At 41.9% G+C, this 18,458-nt stretch overlaps 1 protein-coding gene across 1 annotated transcript; it reads left to right on the top strand.

Annotated features, from left to right (window-relative positions):
- The first annotated feature begins 6,435 nt into the window (after window positions 1-6,435).
- LOC129705279 (UDP-glucuronosyltransferase 2C1-like) lies at window positions 6,436-11,784 on the top strand. Its single transcript, XM_055648786.1, has 2 exons — window positions 6,436-6,573; window positions 10,047-11,784. Exon 2 carries the CDS (start codon window positions 10,072-10,074, stop codon window positions 11,680-11,682), a length of 1,611 nt encoding a protein of 536 aa, XP_055504761.1. The 5' UTR covers window positions 6,436-6,573; window positions 10,047-10,071; the 3' UTR covers window positions 11,683-11,784.
- Window positions 11,785-18,458: the final 6,674 nt, after the last annotated feature.

Here is an 18,458-nt window from a genome sequence, read left to right as displayed (position 1 = left end):
ACCGACATGTGCTGCCATACAGTAGATGTCATATGCTGTAGTGTGCTGAATGCGTTACTCAATAAATACTGTTATACCAGATCAGTGAGTATGTTTGATTCATTCAACATGGTGTCAGCCGTGGTTAACCCATTCCGCGTTTAAGTATATCGGTTTTTATTTATTTCCAGTGTTTTATTTTCACCCGTTTTGTCCCTCTTCTCATGTTGCCATGGCCAGCTCATTCCGTAAACCTGATCCTCTGATTTTTGACTCGGACCTCGCTGAACGTTGGCGGATTTTCGATGGAAATTTAAATAGTATAAAGGTTACATGTGCATAATGCCCCTGTCCCACTTAAAAAATCTGAACGGAAACCACTGGAGACTTTGCGCCCCACCCAAGGTTTCCGTGCGGTTCCCAGAGGTTTTTGTCAGTCTCCCTACCTGCTTCCACTACCTGCAACCTCCGAGAACTGCACGGAAACCTTGGGTGGGGCGCAAATTCTCCAGAGGTTTCCGTTCAGGTTTCCTAAGTGGGACAGGGGCATTATGCACCTGTAACCTTAATCCTAATTAAATTTCCATCAATGTGTCCCAGATTCTACAACACATTTGGGTTAATTTTTGCAGCAGCCAATTACCCCAAAAACTTGTACTACTGTGGGTGTGGGAGGAAACAGAAGAAACCAAAACGGTCATAGAGAAAATATACCAATTCCACACAGACAGTACCCAAGGTCAGGGTTGAACCAGTTCGCTGGAATGATGAGGAATCAGCTCTAGTGGCTGCGCCATTGACAGTTGTTAGGACTGGAAGTTAAAGTTATGACAAGAGATGATGAGTCTGTGTTTAATTTCATTTTTGGGCGAAGAGGATTTAATTGAGGTGTATAATATTAAGCAAGTTGAGTAGGAAGGATGTTTCCTTTTGCACAGAGATAGATTTGTTTAATTAGTAGATGGCTTAAAGGAAAATTGAAGGTTGCTTTCATCCTTCAGAAATGCCAACCTGGAACTTACTGTCTAAATCAGAGAAAATGGCAGGTCTTTATCATATTTAATACATACCCGGAAAGTCACAACCAATAAGCTTAAGGACTGAGATTTAGGTAGTAGAATACTGAAAATAGCTTCATTACTGGATGATATCAACAAAATAGGTAGAAATAACTCCTTCTATGTAGTAAATTTGTGTGATTCTGGGAATCTAAAACAAGGATACATGCTGGGATTTACACGCTAGGGCAGTGTTTCAGTACAGTGATTTTCACTGGTAAGGAGCCACTTTTGGCATGAAATCATCAGCGTGAGACCCACATTAATGACTAAATTAACACATTCTTTATTCCTCCATTTTATTGAGTAGCTTGTAGAACGAAAACAGTCTTCCGATATAATAAATTTATAACTTTTATAAAAAAGAGTATTATTGCAGTATTATAGGGAAACTTCTCAATGACTGAATTATAGTCATATGATTTGGAAATAGGCCCTTCGGTATGAGACGTCCATGCCACTGAGATGCTCATATCAGCTCATCCCATTTTCCTGCATTTGTGCCATATCTTTCTCTACCTTTCCTATCCATATAAGTCCATATGCTTTTTAAATGCTGCAATTTTTGCCAGCCTCTACTGCCCCCTCTGGCAGTTTGCTCCATATACCACCATCCTCTGTGTGAAAAAGCTGCCACCCAGATCTCTTTAAAACATTAAAGTCGTGCCCTCTAGTGTCATACTCCCATCCTGGCAAAAAGTCTATCTACCCTATTTCTTCACTGCAAAATGGTATATCGTAAGTGATAGTAGTAGAATTGGGCCATTCGGCCCATCAAGTCTACTGCTCCAATCAATCATGGCTGATCTATCTCTCCCCCATTCTCTTGCCTTCTCTCCATAACCTCTGACACCTGTACTGATCAAGAATCTATCTATCTCTGCCTTAAAAATATCCACTGACTAGGCCTCCACAGACTTCTGTGGCAAAGAATTCCACAGATTCACCACCCTCTGACTAAAAAAAATTCTCCTTATCTCCTTCCTAAAAGACCGTCCTTTAATTCTGAGGCTATGACCTCTGGTCCTAGACTCTCCCACTAGTGGAAACATCCTCTCCACATCCACTCTATCCAAGTCTTTCACTATTCTGTATGTTTCATTCTTCTTAACTCCAGCGAGTACAGGCCTAGTGTCGACAAATGCTCATCATAGGTTAACCTGCTCATTCCTAGGATTATTCTTGTAAACTTCTCTGGACCCTCTCTAGAGCCACCACATCCTTCCTCAGATATGGTGCCCAAAATTGCTCACAATATTCCAAATGCGGCCTTACCAGCTCCTTATAGAGCCTCAGCGTTAGATCCCTGTTTTTGTATACAAGTCTTCTTGAAATAAATGCTAGCATTGAGTTTGCTTTCTTTACTATCGAATTCGATACTACCCTACAAACGGCAGACATGAGGCAGTCCTTCAAAAAGGTCAATGACCGCAAAGCTCCAGGGCCGGATGGTATTCCAGGGCGGGCTCTCAGGGCGTGCGCTGATCAACTGGCAGAGGTGTTCACCAACATCTTCAAGCTCTCCCTGAGTCAGTCTGCGGTTCCCACTCCCTTCAAAGCATCCATCATTGTTCCTGTTCCAAAGAAACCGTTAATCTCCTGTTTAAATGACTACCGTCCTGTCGCACTGACATCAGTCATCATGAAGTGCTTCGAGCGGCTAGTCGAAACTCACATCTGCTCCTCTCTCCCCGACACCTTGGACCCTCTTCAGTTTGCATATATACCAAACAGGGTCACGGACGATGCCATAGCCATGGCAACTCACACTGCGCTCACCCACCTGGACAAATGGAATACATATGTGGGAAGGCTCTTCATTGACCTCAGCTCGGCATTCAACACTATCATTCCCTCAAAACTCGTCCCCAACTCCTTGATCTTTTGAAACTGCTTGAAATACAAAATCAAGGAGCTGTGCAAGAATGAGAAATACATTTTGTATTGAAAATAGGTTGTAGGCTCAGTGATTGAGGTAATTCACACCAGACATTAACAGTAGCAATACAGGGCAGAGGCAAGGCTGCTTCACAGCACCAGTTGCCTGGCTCCAATCTTATCTCATGCACTGCCAATGTTGCCATGTCTACCTATAGACCAACCCTTTCCCATCTGTGAGCATATGGGCAGAATAAGTGACAAAAGGGTGTCAGATAACAATAGAAAATGAGGAATGAAATATAAACCTGGAGCAAGTGAAAGGGGGGAGGGGCAGAAAGCAGGGAGGGGGCTGAAAGAGGGGGTGGGGACTCATGGGTGGGAGATGTACCTAGGGAGGAGGGGAAACGAGCCGGGTGAATGGGGTGGGAGAAAGTGTGTGCAACAGCAGAGGTGCAGAGAAAGAAATGGGGGGGGGGTCTTACTTGAAATTGGAAAATTCAATGTTCAAACCATTAGGATGAAAAATATTAAATGAATAAATGGTGTTGTTCGTCCAATTGCATGTGGCCTCACTCAATTACTCCCACCCCCTACTCCAGCAATCTGAGGGGCAGTCTTAGAATAAAGGGGAAGCCATTTAAGACTGAGGTGAGAAAAAACGTTTTCACCGAGAGAGTTGTGAATTTGTGGAATTCCCTGCCACAAAGGGAAGTGGAGGCCAAATCCCTGGATGGATTTAAGAGTTAGATAGAGCTCTTGGAGCTAGTGGAATCAAGGGATATGGGGAGGGCAGGCATGGGTTGGGATCCATAGAAACATAGAAAATAGGTGCAGGAGAAGCTATTTAGCCCTTCGAACCAGCACTTTCATGCACTGCTCAGCATGAAAAGATTAAATCTTTGAACTGCTGTACTTCATGCAGGACACATTTTCATTTAAATAGTAGGTATCCTCATCTGGTGGATTTTTGTAAGATAGGATGTTTAGTTTTCTTACTTTCCATATTTATAATTCAGAGCTGGAAGATGTCAGGGGAACAATGGGAACAAATGAATAAGCATGAAGTGTTATAATCATTGATTGGGGACGATCAGCCATGATCAAAATGAATGGCTAATGCTGGTTCGAAGGGCCGAATGGCTCCTCCTGTACCTATTTTCTATGCTTCTATGGGTCCAAACCCGAAATGTTGTCTGTCCATTTCCTCACAGGTGCTGCCTGACCCGCTGAGCTCCTCCAGCACTGCGTGCTTTGTTGAAACTTCCAGAATCTGCAGCCTCTTGTGTCTCCGTTCCCCGTCCTCATTCCAGTGCACTGACTGACCGCACCACAAACTCTCTGACCCCGATGTGGCCTCATCCACGTCCCTCCTTCCCCCTCATAACGTCGAATCCAGCACGCTTCTTCTTCTTCTTCTTCTATGTAGTGTTTTTTGGCGGTTGGCAAAAAACATTTTTGGTGCATTACCGCCACCAACTGGCATGGAGTGTGGATCAAACAACACCATTACATATACTAATAACCTCTATCCTTCCGAACAAATTGGTTACCCTAAGAAAAAGCAACAGGATTTGATAGCACTTATATGAACTCCCTTGCAAAATATCTACCAAATCAAATTGTACTCTTTCTTTTCTGAACTGCTCACTCATCCGTCCTCTCTCCTCCTCATACTATAACAATGTACAATGACATGCTCTATTGTCTTTTCTTGCCCACAGTATTCACATCTGCCTGTATTATGCTTGCCTATTATAAAAAGTGTACTGTTCAGACCAGTGTGTCCAAATCTAATTCTTGAAATTACTGTCTCCTCTTTTCTGTTTTTTCCTGCACATCTCATTTCTCCCACTTTCCCCTGGACGCTGTAGAACCACCGTCCTTTCCGCTCTTCCTCCCATTGCTTTTGCTATCTTTCCTTCAGTCTTTGCTTAATAATGTATTTGATTTCAGTTTTACCTATGTTAATACTTAAATCAATCTTACTTCTTTTTGTTACCTCTTTTGCTACCTTATCTGCCATTTTGTTTCCTCTAATGCCAATGTGTGCTGGTACCCATAAAAATATGACTGTAAGCCCCATCATTTGAATTCTGAATAGTGTTTGTTGTATATCAATAAAAATGTGTGGTCTACTGTCTGAATGGCTGTGCTGTAAACTCTTTATTGCTAAACTTGAATCTGAACAAATAACTGTCCTTAAAGGCCTAGTATCCTCGACCCAATGTACCGCTAACAATATTGCAATCATTTCACCTGTGTATACTGAGACCTCATTATTAATCCTCTTCCCTACTTTGATGTGAAATTCTGGTACAACAAATGCTACTCCTACTTTATCTACTGAATCTTTTGATGCATCTGTATAAATTTGGACAAAACTGTAGTATCTGTCAATGTATTCCTGTATGATGACTGAATTATACATATGTTGTTTATCCTTGTTTTTCTGTTCTAATATTCTAAAGTCTACTGTTGCATCTGGAAGTATCCAAGGTGGAATTGAAGGTAATGGAACCGTTGGAACCACATTTAATTGTGCTATGCTGATTTGTAATGCTCTCTGGGTCACTGTCCATCCAAAACTTTTTGTTTCCCTTCTCTCCTTTTCCCAGCATGGTTTGACAGTAACTTGTGCTGGGTGTTCTTGACTGTGGCCCTGTAGGTTAATCCAGTAATTCAATGAAAGCTGTATCCTTCTCATCTCTAGAGGCATCTCCCCCATTTCAACCTGTAATGCTGCTGTTGTTGTTGTTTTTATTGCACCTGTACATATTCTCAATGCCCGATATTGAATGTTGTCTATTTTCTTAAGAGAAGTACTTGATGCGGACCCATACACCACACAACCATAATCTAACACAGATCTAATTAACCCTGTGTATACAGCCTACAAAGCTGTTCTATCTGCCCCCCAATCACATCCAACTAAACATCTCATTACATTAAGTATCTTCTTACATTTGTCCACTACTTTCTGAATATGAACCATCCATGTAATCCTCTCATCAAACCATAAACCTAAACATTTATAGTATTTTATTCTGTCCAATTCCTGGTTATATAATTTTAATTTCACCTCACTACCAATTTTCTTATCAGTAAAAAACATTATCTTTGTCTTTTCCACAGAAAATTTGAATCCCCATTTATATGACCACTCTTGTACCTTTATTATAGTCCTCAGTAGTTTCTGCACAATAAACTTCACATTTCTCCCCCTTTTCCAGATTGCCCCATCCCCAGCACGCTTCGGCTCGCCAGCGCGTTTTATCTACGAAATCGACCTCAGTCTCCGGCTCCGTTTGGGGAGGGGAGGGTGAGAACAAGTCTCCACGGACGAGAACAAGTCTCCACGGGCGGGCACAATCTCCACAGCGGCGGCCATAACGGCTCGGCTCGCGAAGAGGTGGGAAACTGATAAGGTCGGCCTCTCACGTGACCGCGCGGCGGCGTCGTCAAGGAGTCAGGCGGTGTCTCAGCGGCAGTGAGGAGCAATGATCTTTGGTGAGGAGCGGGCTTCGCTCACCGCCACAGTTGAATCTGTTGACCGCTGGGTCGGAGAAATTCGCCATCTTCTCATCATTTGCCGAGGAGCTGGCTTTGGACTGGAACTTTAAGCGGACGTCAAGAAACTTCCCCATTTCTGACCGTGGTGGGTGTTGGAAACAGATAAGTAACATGCTTCACAGGTTCTTCACAGGTCATGCAGCGCAGAAACAGGTCCTTCAGCCCAGCTTGCCAATTGTGACCTAAATGACCAATCTAATGTAGTCCCATCTGTCCACGTTTGGCCCATATCCCACTAAATCCTTTCCTATCCATGTACCTGGCCAAGTATCTCTTAAATGCACCCGCTGAGTTTCTCCAGCTTGCTGCACCCGCTGAGTTTCTCCAGCTTTTCTGTGTAACCTATCTCTTAAATATTGTTGTATCTGAGTTAGCTACTTCCTCAGGCAGCTAGTTCTAGTCTACAATTTATCCCATCAGATAAAGCATATAAAGAATTAATTTGACACCTAATTCACTTTCATATCTTCAGTATTAAAAAAGTTATGTCCATTTTCATACTCTGAAATTAGTATCTTGTTCCCTATTGCTTTTCCATTGACTTAACTCAAAAGCTGTGATCAAGGACATTCAAAAGCCCATAACTTTCTTAAAAATTAAGAGAACTGAATTAAATTTTCAGTTATTATAGATTGAAGCATTCCAAAACAAATATGAAACAATGTTACTTAGATGACCTGAAATTAAAGCATATAATTAGCAAGTTACCTAATTGTAGCTAATTACAAAATTCAATTATGAGATCAAAACATCTATCCATTTCTTAAGAAAAGGTAAACATTTTTAAATAGCCTAAGTGTCCAAATAACATTCACACAAGAATTTACAATATAACATGATTTTAAAATCTCATTGTCATGAATTTATAGGCCAAATGGAAGGAATTTAATGTTTAATTCCCATAAATGAATGGGCATTTAAATCATCTTGCGAGTGGGTTTTTGTGGAACGCGATCGATTGGAACGTTGCGGTTGCGGTGAATTTGAAACCCATATCGGCAGGAAAAACACTGCCGGTTCGTATGGGGCCAAAATCACATTTTGGCCTATTAAATTTGGATTAAAGTCATTTTCCCCCTCTGCTGGCAAATCTCTTAAGATGTGCCCTGGGCACATTGTCAGTCATGAAGAAAGCTCATCCATGCTTCAACTTCCTCAGGTTTTTGGAGATTTGGCAGTCTGCCAAATTTTCTATCAAACTTCTACAGGTGTCTATGGTGTAGGGCATATTTGCATCACTGTCCGGTTCGGCAAGTGGCACACAAAACAAAGGAGGTGCAGAAATCGGTTGACACTGCATGGTCCATCTTGGGTGCAGACTTCGCTGCCATTGAAGGGATTTACAGCAGTTGCTGCCTTGGCAGCTAATATCATCAAAGATCCACATTACCATGGTCATTCTCATATCTCATCGCTACTATCAGGAAGAATGTACAGGAGCCTGAGAACTATGACCTCCAGATTCAAGAACAGCTTGTTCCCAGCAACCATCAGGCTCTTGAACTGCACTGCACAATTCTAACTCGGCAATAAACTACTGTGAACTTGGTATTGGAAGTACTTTCCTTTGTACTAGTTAACTAATCTAACTGATAATTTATTCCATGAGTTATATATTTATTTGTTCTGTTATTGTGATAATGTGCCTGAAAAGCTGCAGTAATTAAGATCTGTGTTCTTGGTGCATTTGGTAATTAATCACTCTTGACACTTGATCTACTAGAGGAACTCAGCGGGTCAGGCAGCATCTGTGGAGGGAACTGGATGGTTGATATTTCTGAGTGGAATCCTTCATCTGTTTCATGTCCTTTCAGCAGAGGACTAATCGCCTGAAATCAGCATTAGTCGCATAGTTATCAAATCTACAGAACTGACGTGGACATTGTTCCAATATGAGCAAACTTTCAAAAACATTAAAAGTCAATAGTGTTGGCAATTAGCCTAGTAGCTATTGGTTTGTGCCTTGCTGGTGAACAAAACATTTACATCTTCAAAACTAAGAGCTTCTTAGGTCCTGGGCAGTATAGGTGGTTCTGCTATAATGCAATAGTTACTTTCCAAAGAAATCTCTCCTTATAGAAAATCATAGTGTAAAAACAGGTGAGTTAATGGAGAAAAGGTTGTTAAGGCTAGAGGGTTTCAAACTTGATATATAGAAAATCATTTCCTGCAGGTTTTCTTTTTAAATAGGTATGTATACTTTTGTTACTACAAGAAAAAAATAGTTGAGGTTGTATGTTGTGTTGTTTAATAGATTATCATTGAACAGGTGGCAATAGAAGTGATCACGTCAATTTTAATGGCCTCCCGCAGTGAAACTGAGAGACTCTCTTAAGGGACTAGTGTCTGATTACTGCAGGGAGGTTACAGAGAAACAGGTTTTTCTTCTAACTCTGATTTTTTTGCCCCAAATTCTTTTTTCACCTGGTCAATTTCCAAACTAACAGAACTATCTGTATGTGGAAATAGTTGATATCTCTGCGATAATGTGAATCAGTTTGGGATTGTTAATGATCCTGGGAGCACAAGGAGCAAAGTTTGCTGATTCACTGGGCACAGGTTCGAAAAGGATTTCAAGGCAGTTGAAAGAGTGCAGAAAAGATTTGTTGGAATAGTGCTAGGTCTTCAACTGTATGGAGAAGGATTAAGTCATTTGATACAGAAAAGGGACTAACAAAGTCGGCACTGGCATTGTGGGCTGAAGAGCCTGTTCTGCTATAATGCAATAGTTACTTTCCAAAGAAATCTCTCCTTATAGAAAATCATTAAATCATTTCTATAATGGCCTAAGTAAAATTAGGCCATTCTACGTTCTGTCAAGTCTAGTCTATGTTCTGAAGTAAAACATTGTTCCCACTGCTGCAAGGATCATTAACTAGAGGACTGATTTAAGGTGAATAGAAAACTATAAAGGATACAAATGTTGTCATGCAGTGAGCAGTTAGACTCTGGGAAGCCTGAAAGGGTAAAAGGAGCAGGCATAATTGTAACTTCTAAGTAAAAATTCTCAGAGTACATGAAGGAGAGACAGTAAATCTGCAGGGGTCAGATCTAACTGGATTTCTCGTACACAAAGCTGGCCCAGCTGCAATGAACCGAACGGCATCCTGCTGTAGTATGAAGTCTCTAGAATTTCTCTTTGTTTAATGACATTTGACTGATCATCGGCATTTAATGTCAATCCGGGAGCTAATGTGGTGATATGAAATTTGAGCAGAGGAAATTGCGAGTAGAACTACGGAGAAATATATTAGAATTATTAGTTTATTAGCTGCCTGCATCAGGAACAAGGCCAGCATTTGTTGTCCATCCCGCATTGTCCTTGAATCTGGTGAACCACCTCTATGATAGGGCAGCCACGGTGGCTCAGCGGTAGAATTCCTGCCTTACAGTGCTTGCAGTGCCGGAGACCCGCAATTGTTGCAGTCCTTCACGTGTTGGGTAAGGTGTGTGACTCGGAGAGGAACCTCCAGGTGGTGTTTGCATACACTTGCTGCACGTCCTTCTACTTAAATTGCTAATTTATATTGATTTCTTGACTTTTATATTTCCAAACAGGTATTGTACATCTATTTGATTCAAAATGGGATTTTCTCAATGGAACACCAGCGTTTTTGTCACGTGTGCTCTTGGTATCTTCATAACTCTTTCGTGTTCAGTTACTTATGGGGCTAACATACTGGTCGTCCCATTTGATGGGAGCCATTGGGTCAACATGAGGGTTCTAGTGAAAGAACTGAGACGCCACGAACACAATATTACTGTACTTCATTCATCAACATCCTGGTATATTAAGAAGGAACCAGATTTGTATCAGTCCCTGGTAGTCCAGCTACATGGAAGTAAAGGAGTGATTGAAGATGCTGATGGTATACAAACTTTGATAGAAAACTCATTGGCCATCTCCAATACCAACATCCCACTGTGGACTTATCTCCAGCTTCAGTTTCAGCTAACGATGTTCTTGCATGAGGGCCATCTTTGGTTGAGGAATTTCACCATCTCAATTTTTGAGAATAAGGCATTGTTGAAGCAAATTGCAGATGAAAACTTTGACTTGATACTTGCAGATCCGGTTGCTTATGCAGGCCCAATGCTTGCTTATTATTTCAACATCCCATTGGTGTACAATATTCGATGGATGACTGCAGAAGAACCTCATTTATTTGCAGCCCCATCTCCACCCTCCTATGTCCCAGCCTTAATATCACAATTAACAGACAAAATGAGTTTTCATCAACGAATTCATAATGTCCTGCAACATATCCTTCAGTTTGGTATTTCCAAGTTTGTGATTAATCCTTTGCACGACGATTTGTGCCAGAAATACCTTGGCAGAGACATTGACATCAAGATGGTTCTCCAAAGGGCAGATGTGTGGTTAATTAGAATAGACTTTGTATTTGAGTTTCCGAGACCTACGATGCCAAACTTTGTGTACATCGGAGGTTTCCAATGTCAACCACCTAAACCGCTGGATGAAGAGCTACAAACGTTTGTTGACAGCTCTGGGGAGCATGGTATTGTTGTGATGTCACTGGGTACTCTTATAGACACATTATCATTGGATCGTACCATGAAAATCGCTAAAGCCCTTGCTCAAATACCCCAAAAAGTAATTTGGAAACACAATGGAGACATTCCTCCCAACATTGGAAATAACACACTCATAGCAAAATGGATTCCTCAGAATGACCTACTAGGCCATGTCAAGACACGAGCCTTCATTTCTCATGGTGGCACCAATGGACTGTATGAAGCGATCTATCATGGGGTGCCGGTGGTTGGCCTACCATTGTTTTATGACCAGTTTGATAATATGGTCAGACTTGAAACCAGAGGAGCAGCAAAGGTGGTCAATGTTGCATCTCTGCAGTCATCAGATCTAGTGTGGGCACTTAATGAAGTCATAAATAACTCCACTTATCGAGAAAACATGCAGAAACTCTCTCTTCTCCACAGGGATCAGCCAGAGACCCCAATGGAAAGAGCCATTTTCTGGATTGAGTACACTGCCCGACACAAAGGTGCAGCACAATTACGCTCTGAATCTTACAAACTTCCATGGTACGTTTATTACTCTGTGGATGTAATAATTTTCCTAGGAACAATAACACTGATTATTGTATTACTCATAGTTTTCACAATGAAGAAACTGTTTGTTCTACTGAAGAGAAAAGAAAAAGTTCAGTAAGACTGGTCAATCTGTGGGAATGGGTGCTGAGGAAGTGTAACAGTAAGCTTCTTGTATTAATGAAAGATCTGAACACATTAAAGATTAAACATTTGGATCCCATTTGACTTGTCTTACAGCTGCAACACCTGGCTTTCTATGAAGTCATCTTCTTTATCTTCAAATAAATATTGAATTCTTTCATAGCCAAGTAGCACGCACGGTCTTTCGCTCTGACTCTCTAGTGCTCTATAGATCACAAGTGCACCACCTGATGGATCCATTCCACACAAAAGTTGTAGATACTGGCATAAACATCACATTTACCCAATGTGGCACCATTTTTAGCCCATCAGCACTTCCTGTCCATGCAGAAATAACACAAAGGAAGGGGAATGAGTAAGAGAATGACATGCCACACGGATATTACAATTCTAAAGTGACCACATTGGATTGACAAAAACCTAACCAGACCAGCTGCATAAACAGTGGGACTACACAGGCATTTGGAGCCCATGTGTCCTGCATGAACGGACTTGCCTTCAGCTTCAAAAACTTCCCATCATCTGAGAAGAACAAGTCAGGAGCTGGATTCCACTTGATCCAATGCAAAACAGTCTGCTTGACCATCAACTCAACCACCATCTTAAACACACATTCCCTTCACCACTCGTGAATTGAGATTTTGGTATATACCATCTGCATGAACACTGAATTACATCGCCAAGGTTCGTCAACAACATCTTCCACACTGCTGCCAATTAGAAGGCCATGCACAGAGGCAGATGCAAATACCACCAACTTAGAACTTTAGAATTCTGGTCACCCGTTGCAAAGTGCTTTCCCACTGATATTGAAAACACTCTCAACCACATTTCCCAATAGATGTAACGTCGCCAGCATCCTCTTTAACAGTAAATGTATATTTTAACCAATGACTCCATCCCATTTGTTGTAAAGTCCCTTAAGGATCTGTGTCTCAGTCATGCTATTCTCCCTATACATTCATGATTGTGTGGTTAAATTTGCACCAACTCCAAATACAAGTTTACTGATGCCACCACTGTGGTGGGTCAGATCTGGAACAATGTTGGCACAGGAAGGAGATAGAGAGCTTAGTGACATGCTGTCAGACTGCATCCTCTTCACTCAATGTCAGCAAAAGGAAGGAACTAGCATTAGATTTCAAGAAGCATGGTGGGATCCATGGCCCAATCAACAACAAAGTGGAAATGGGTAGAGTTTCCAGATCCTTGGACAAATAATACCAACGATCTATCCTGAGCCAAACACATTGAAGCTACGCACAAAAAAACACACCAGCACCTCGTCTTCCTCAGGAAATACATGTCTCCAAAGACTTACAAACATCTACAGATGCACTGTAGAGGGCATACTGTTAAGTTGCTTCATGTTGGCTTGGGAACAGCTCTGCCCTAGACCGCAAGAAATTACTGACGTGTGGAGGTAGCGCAGTCCAACAAAGACCAGACTCCTCACCATTGACTACATCTACACCTCACACTGATTCAGGAATGTAGCTAACCAAATCAAAGACGTGTCCAAGCTCAGTCATTCCTCCTTCTCCCTGTTCCTGTCCAGCAGACGTACAGAAGCTTGAAAATACACACAACCAATAGACAGTATGTGCAGGAGTCGGCCCTTCGAGCCAGCACCGCCATTCAATGTGATAATGGCTGATCATCCCCAATCAGTACCCCATTCCTGCCTTCTCCCCATATCCCCTAACTCCGCTATCTTTAAGAGCCCTATCTAGCTCTCTCAGACTCAGAAAAAGCTATTCCCCAATGTTATCAGACTTCTGAAAGGGTTCTTCCACAATATAGGGTGTAGTCCCGATATTCCAAACTACCACGTTGCAGACATTGGACTTTTTCTCTGAAACTATTACACCACAATGCTGAGAAACGATATTCTGCACTTAACAACATCATACATATTAAGAAAACATGCAGAAACCCTCTTCTCCATAAGAATCAGCCAGTCCCCAATAGGACTATTTTCTGGATTGAGTACACCGTCTGATACAGCTTCACGTTTTGTATTTGCGTTTGGCTTGATTATACTCATGCATAGTATTACCTGATTTGATACGATAGCATGCAAACCAAAGCTTGTTACTGTACTTTGTAGTTCACAATAATAAACATAAATCTAATGAGAAGGTATGTCATCAAAACCAGTTTGTTGATTAATCAAAGGTTATTGAAGTCTAGCAAGACATAATCGCAATTGGATGTAATCATTTCTAATTGAATCCTCTGAAGTTAAAGGGGCAGTGGCAGTGCAGATATGAAGTGGCAACTGACCAGCGACTCAACCAAAAACACTGGGACTGTTATTTGATGCAATGGCTCCCTCTCCTGGACCAAGCTCACAACCCACCAGAGGAAAGGCTTTTCTCTTGTAAATGATTGCATGATTCATACATTTCAGAGGTCATTGGCTATTAAAGATGTGTGCTTGTTCATTAATCAGCAAATACAAAATCCCAGACTTGATATTTTTTAAATTATTACCCCATACCCTGTGAATGGGTTGATAGACAGTATTGAGTGCGCTTTAATCTGTGTGTAACCTGTGCCTTTGGAATAATTGATGGGAAAGTGCAGAGTGAGCTTCATTCTGTCTCACCTAATACAAAAAGAGGTGGATTAGCAAGTTGTGGGAAATACATAACGTCCGCAGAAGGATAAAAATAGCTTGAGAGGTGAGAGATTGGCAGTCGGAATATGATGTGTGAAAAATGTGCCCAGATATCCCCTTTAAACCTCTTTCCTCTCACCTTAAACATGTTCCTTCTCATTTTAGACACTCGTACCGTGGGAAGTACACTCTGGTTGTCTACCCTATCTGTGCTTTGCATACGTTCATATATCAGATCATCCCTCAGCCTCTTACGTTAGGGGAAACAAGCCCAGCCGATCGGTTCCTGCCCCATTATTCAAGCCCTTCATGTCAAGCAACATCCTGGTGAGATCCATATGAACGCTTATTGGTTAGCAAGGACATGTTGGGCCGAAGGGCCTGTTTCCATGCTGTTTGACTGGAATGTATAGCTCTGAAATCAGTCATATTTCATTATCACACGGCCATTTCCAGTCTGACTGCATCCGGACCCAGCGCAATACCCTCCCTCCATACACCTCGTCGCATTCTAGACCATGTCATCTATACAAATTAGCACATGAACATTGAGTCATAGAGCTGACTGCCTAGAGATGCTCAGAGCCACCACTGTTTCACAGGTCTTTAATGATGTACACTGTTTTAAAACATATCTATAACATATAATAATCAATCCGCTAGCTCCCTCTGCAGCATTAATGTATGAGCTTTAATGGTTGGTCACGTTAAATATAAAAATTGTCATCATTGTCACTTTACTCAATCGTACAAGGCAAAGAAGCCGTTGATATTTCGGCTGGTGTTTTATTGCTGTAGTTTGGATGACTGAAAATTTCAGAAGTCAATACCCTGACCAATGAGGGCAATTGTGCTAAATACTTTTACCACCTTATTTATCTCTGTCACCACCTTCAGGGTACCGAGAAGTGATCTCACTAACATGATATTAACTGGTCGAGTCTAAAGCCAGAGGTCAGAAACTGAAAATAAAGCTGAATGCAAGGAGAGATTTCTTCAGCGAAAGGAAATTTTGTATTCTGGATGGCTGTGGAGGCTCAGTGGTTGAGTTAATTCATATCAGACATCAACTACAGACCTATTTCAAAACTACCTTTCCTTTCAAAAGCCCTTGAAAAGGTAATTTTAAGTTTACTTATGCCTTAACTTCACCAAAATGCAATCTTGGAAACTTTCCAATCAGGTTTCAGGGCCCACCACAGCACAGAGTCTGCCTTGTTGAAGGTACATGACCTACTGCTCACCGTTGACTCCAGAGACTGTGGACTCCTGCTCCTTCTCGACCTCAGCGACCACACCATCCTAATTGACCGACTCTGGTACGGGGTTGGTATTGATGGCACTGCCCTGAACTGATTCATCTCCTACCTCAAAGGTAAGAGTTTCTCTACTAACGTAGGCAACTCTTTCTCCTCCCTAGTTAGCCTCTGCTGCGGGGTTCCATCCTTGGCCCCATTCTTTTCTCCTTGTATAAGCTCCAATTAGGCCAAGTCATTCAAAGGCACGCATTTCCTTCCATTGCTATGCAGACGATACACAACTATCTCCCCCTGAAGCCCAAAAACGATCAAATCTACTTAACCTTATCCATTGCCTCCAGGATATAAAGTGTTGGATGGCCCAGAACTTCCTCCAACTAAACGAGAGTAAGTCTGAGGTCATCCTTCTCGGCCCCTCGGACTCAATCAAAATGATAGCAGGCAGCCTTGGAAGCCTTTCCCCATTACTCAAATCTCACGTCAAAAACCTTGGCGTGATATTTGACTCAGCATTGAAATTTGACAAACAAGTCAATGCCGTGGTAAAAGCCAGCTTCTTCCAGCTTCGGACGATAGCTAAAATAAAACAATTCCTCCAGTTTGATGACCTCGAAAAGATCATCCACACATTTATCTTCTCCAACACGCTCCGACACGCTGAGCTCCACCAGCATTGCATGTTTTGCTGAAGCCTTCAGTATCTGCAGCCTCTTGTGTCTCCGTTCTCCATCGTAGTTCCAGCATAATGACTGACCGCACAACAAACACTTTGACCCTGACAAAGCCTTGTCCTCTCATCCACGTCCCCCCTTCTCCTCACAACTTCGGCTCGCCAGCATGTTTTATCTCCTAACCCGACCTCAGTCTCCGGCTCCGCTGGGGAAGAGGGTGTGAACAAGTCCCCACGGGCGGGTACAATCTCCACAACGTGGGAGCACCGGCGGCCATGACGGCTCGGCTCGCGGATAGGCGGGAAACACTAAGGACGGCTTCTCATGTGTCCGCGCGGTGGCGTCAAGGACTCGGGTGGTGTCTCGCCGGCGCGGCAGTGAGGAGTGGGCGGCGCTCACTGCCACACCTGGTATTCACTGGCTCAGAACAATTCGCTGTCTTCTCTTCATTTGCCGAGTAACTGTCTTTGGACAAACTTCAAACTTCAAACGTCAACAAACTGCTCCATTTCTGACCTTGTGGAACACGGAAGGTAATTGTTGAAGTAGATGAGGGCAGTTGGGCTTAAGTGGATGCAGCACAGAAACAAGTCCTTCAGCCCACCTAGATGCCCCATCTACACTAGTCCTATCTGCTCATGTTTGGCCCATATCCCTCTAAACCTTTTCTATTCATGTGTCCATCATAGGTACTGACTTCCTCACAATAGGTAGCTAATATCATCAATGATCCACACCGCCTTGGCCATTCTCCTATCTCACAGCTACTATCGGAGAGCTTGAGAACTGTGACCTCCAGGTTCAAGAGCAGCTTCTTCCCAGCAACCATCAGGGACTTGAACCGCACAATCCCACCTCAGCAATAAACTGATGTGATATTTAATGCACTATGTACTTTCCTTTGCACTAGTTACCTAATAGAACCGATACTTTAATGCATTATTGTTTATGTTAATTTATATGTTTATTGTTGCATAATTTGCCTGAAAAGCTGCAGCAAGTAAGATCTGTTCTGTTATTGATGCTTATGACAATTAATCACTCTTGACACTCAATCTACTTGATGAACTTAGCGGGACAGGCAGCATCTGTGGAGGGAAATAGACGATTGATATTTCTGATTGAAATTCATCAACAGTTTCATGTCTGGAGAGCAAAGGACTAATCACATTAAATCAGCTTTAGTCGCATTGTTATCAAATCTATCAATATGCACTGATGTGGACATTGTTCCTTTATGAACAAACTTTCAAAAACATAAAAAATCAATTGTGTTGACATTAATTCCAGTAGCTATTGGTTTATGCTTTGCTAGTCAGTAAAACAATTAGTTTATATTCTAATAACTTCAAGGGTTCTGGACCGTATAGGTAGTTCTACTATAATGCAATTGTTGCTCTCCGAAGAAATCTCTCGTTATAGAAAATCATATTTGTAAAAACAGTTGTGTTAATGGGGAAAAGGAAGATAAGAGCTGGAGAATTATGTTTACTATTGTTAATACAAGGTAAAAAATACTTTAGGTTGTACGTTTTGTGAGACGACCATTGCACAGGTGTCAATAAAAGTGATCACGTCAATTTTAATGGTCTCCCTCAGTGAAACTGACGCACTAATTTCTTAAGAGTATAGGATCTGATTACAGCAGAGAGGTTACATGGAAACAGGTTTTTCAGTACAGTGTACCAACCTTTTTTCCCCATAACATTTTTTTCTGCAGGTCAAATGATCGGAACTGGCTTCATGTGGAAATAATTTATATCCAAGTGATAAGTACGTGAATTAATTTGGGATTGTGGAGATTTCTGAGCACATTATTAAGATCCTGGAAGCACTAGGAGTAAAGTTTGGTGAATCACCAGGCATGAGCTTGAGAATGATTTGAAGACCAGTGAAAGAGTTCAGAAAAGATTTGTTGGATTAGTGCCAGTCTTCAACTGTATGGGCAGACCAGATTTTTGAGGATTGTTTCTCTCAGAATGGAGTAGGATTAAGTCATTTGATACCGGTGTTTAAAAGGGACTAACAAAGTTGGCACAGGCAAAGTTGGGTTAAAGAGCCTGTTTCTATGCTGTACTATTCTATGTTCTAAGACATTGTCCCCACTCCTGCAAGGATGAGGAACCAGAGGACTCTGATTTGAGGTGGATGGCAAACAAACTCTAGGATACGAATACATTTTTTCCGGTGAGTGGTTATG

This window comes from Leucoraja erinacea, chromosome 17 (assembly GCF_028641065.1).
Source record: "Leucoraja erinacea ecotype New England chromosome 17, Leri_hhj_1, whole genome shotgun sequence".
Lineage (NCBI taxonomy): Eukaryota > Metazoa > Chordata > Chondrichthyes > Rajiformes > Rajidae > Leucoraja > Leucoraja erinaceus.
Note: the sequence above shows the minus strand (reverse complement) of the source record. Positions and strands in the feature narration are given on the sequence as shown.

Coding starts and splice junctions, on each gene's coding strand:
- LOC129705279 (XM_055648786.1), top strand. CDS start 10,072: ATGGGATTTTCTCAATGGAACACCAGCGTTTTTGTCACGTGTGCTCTT.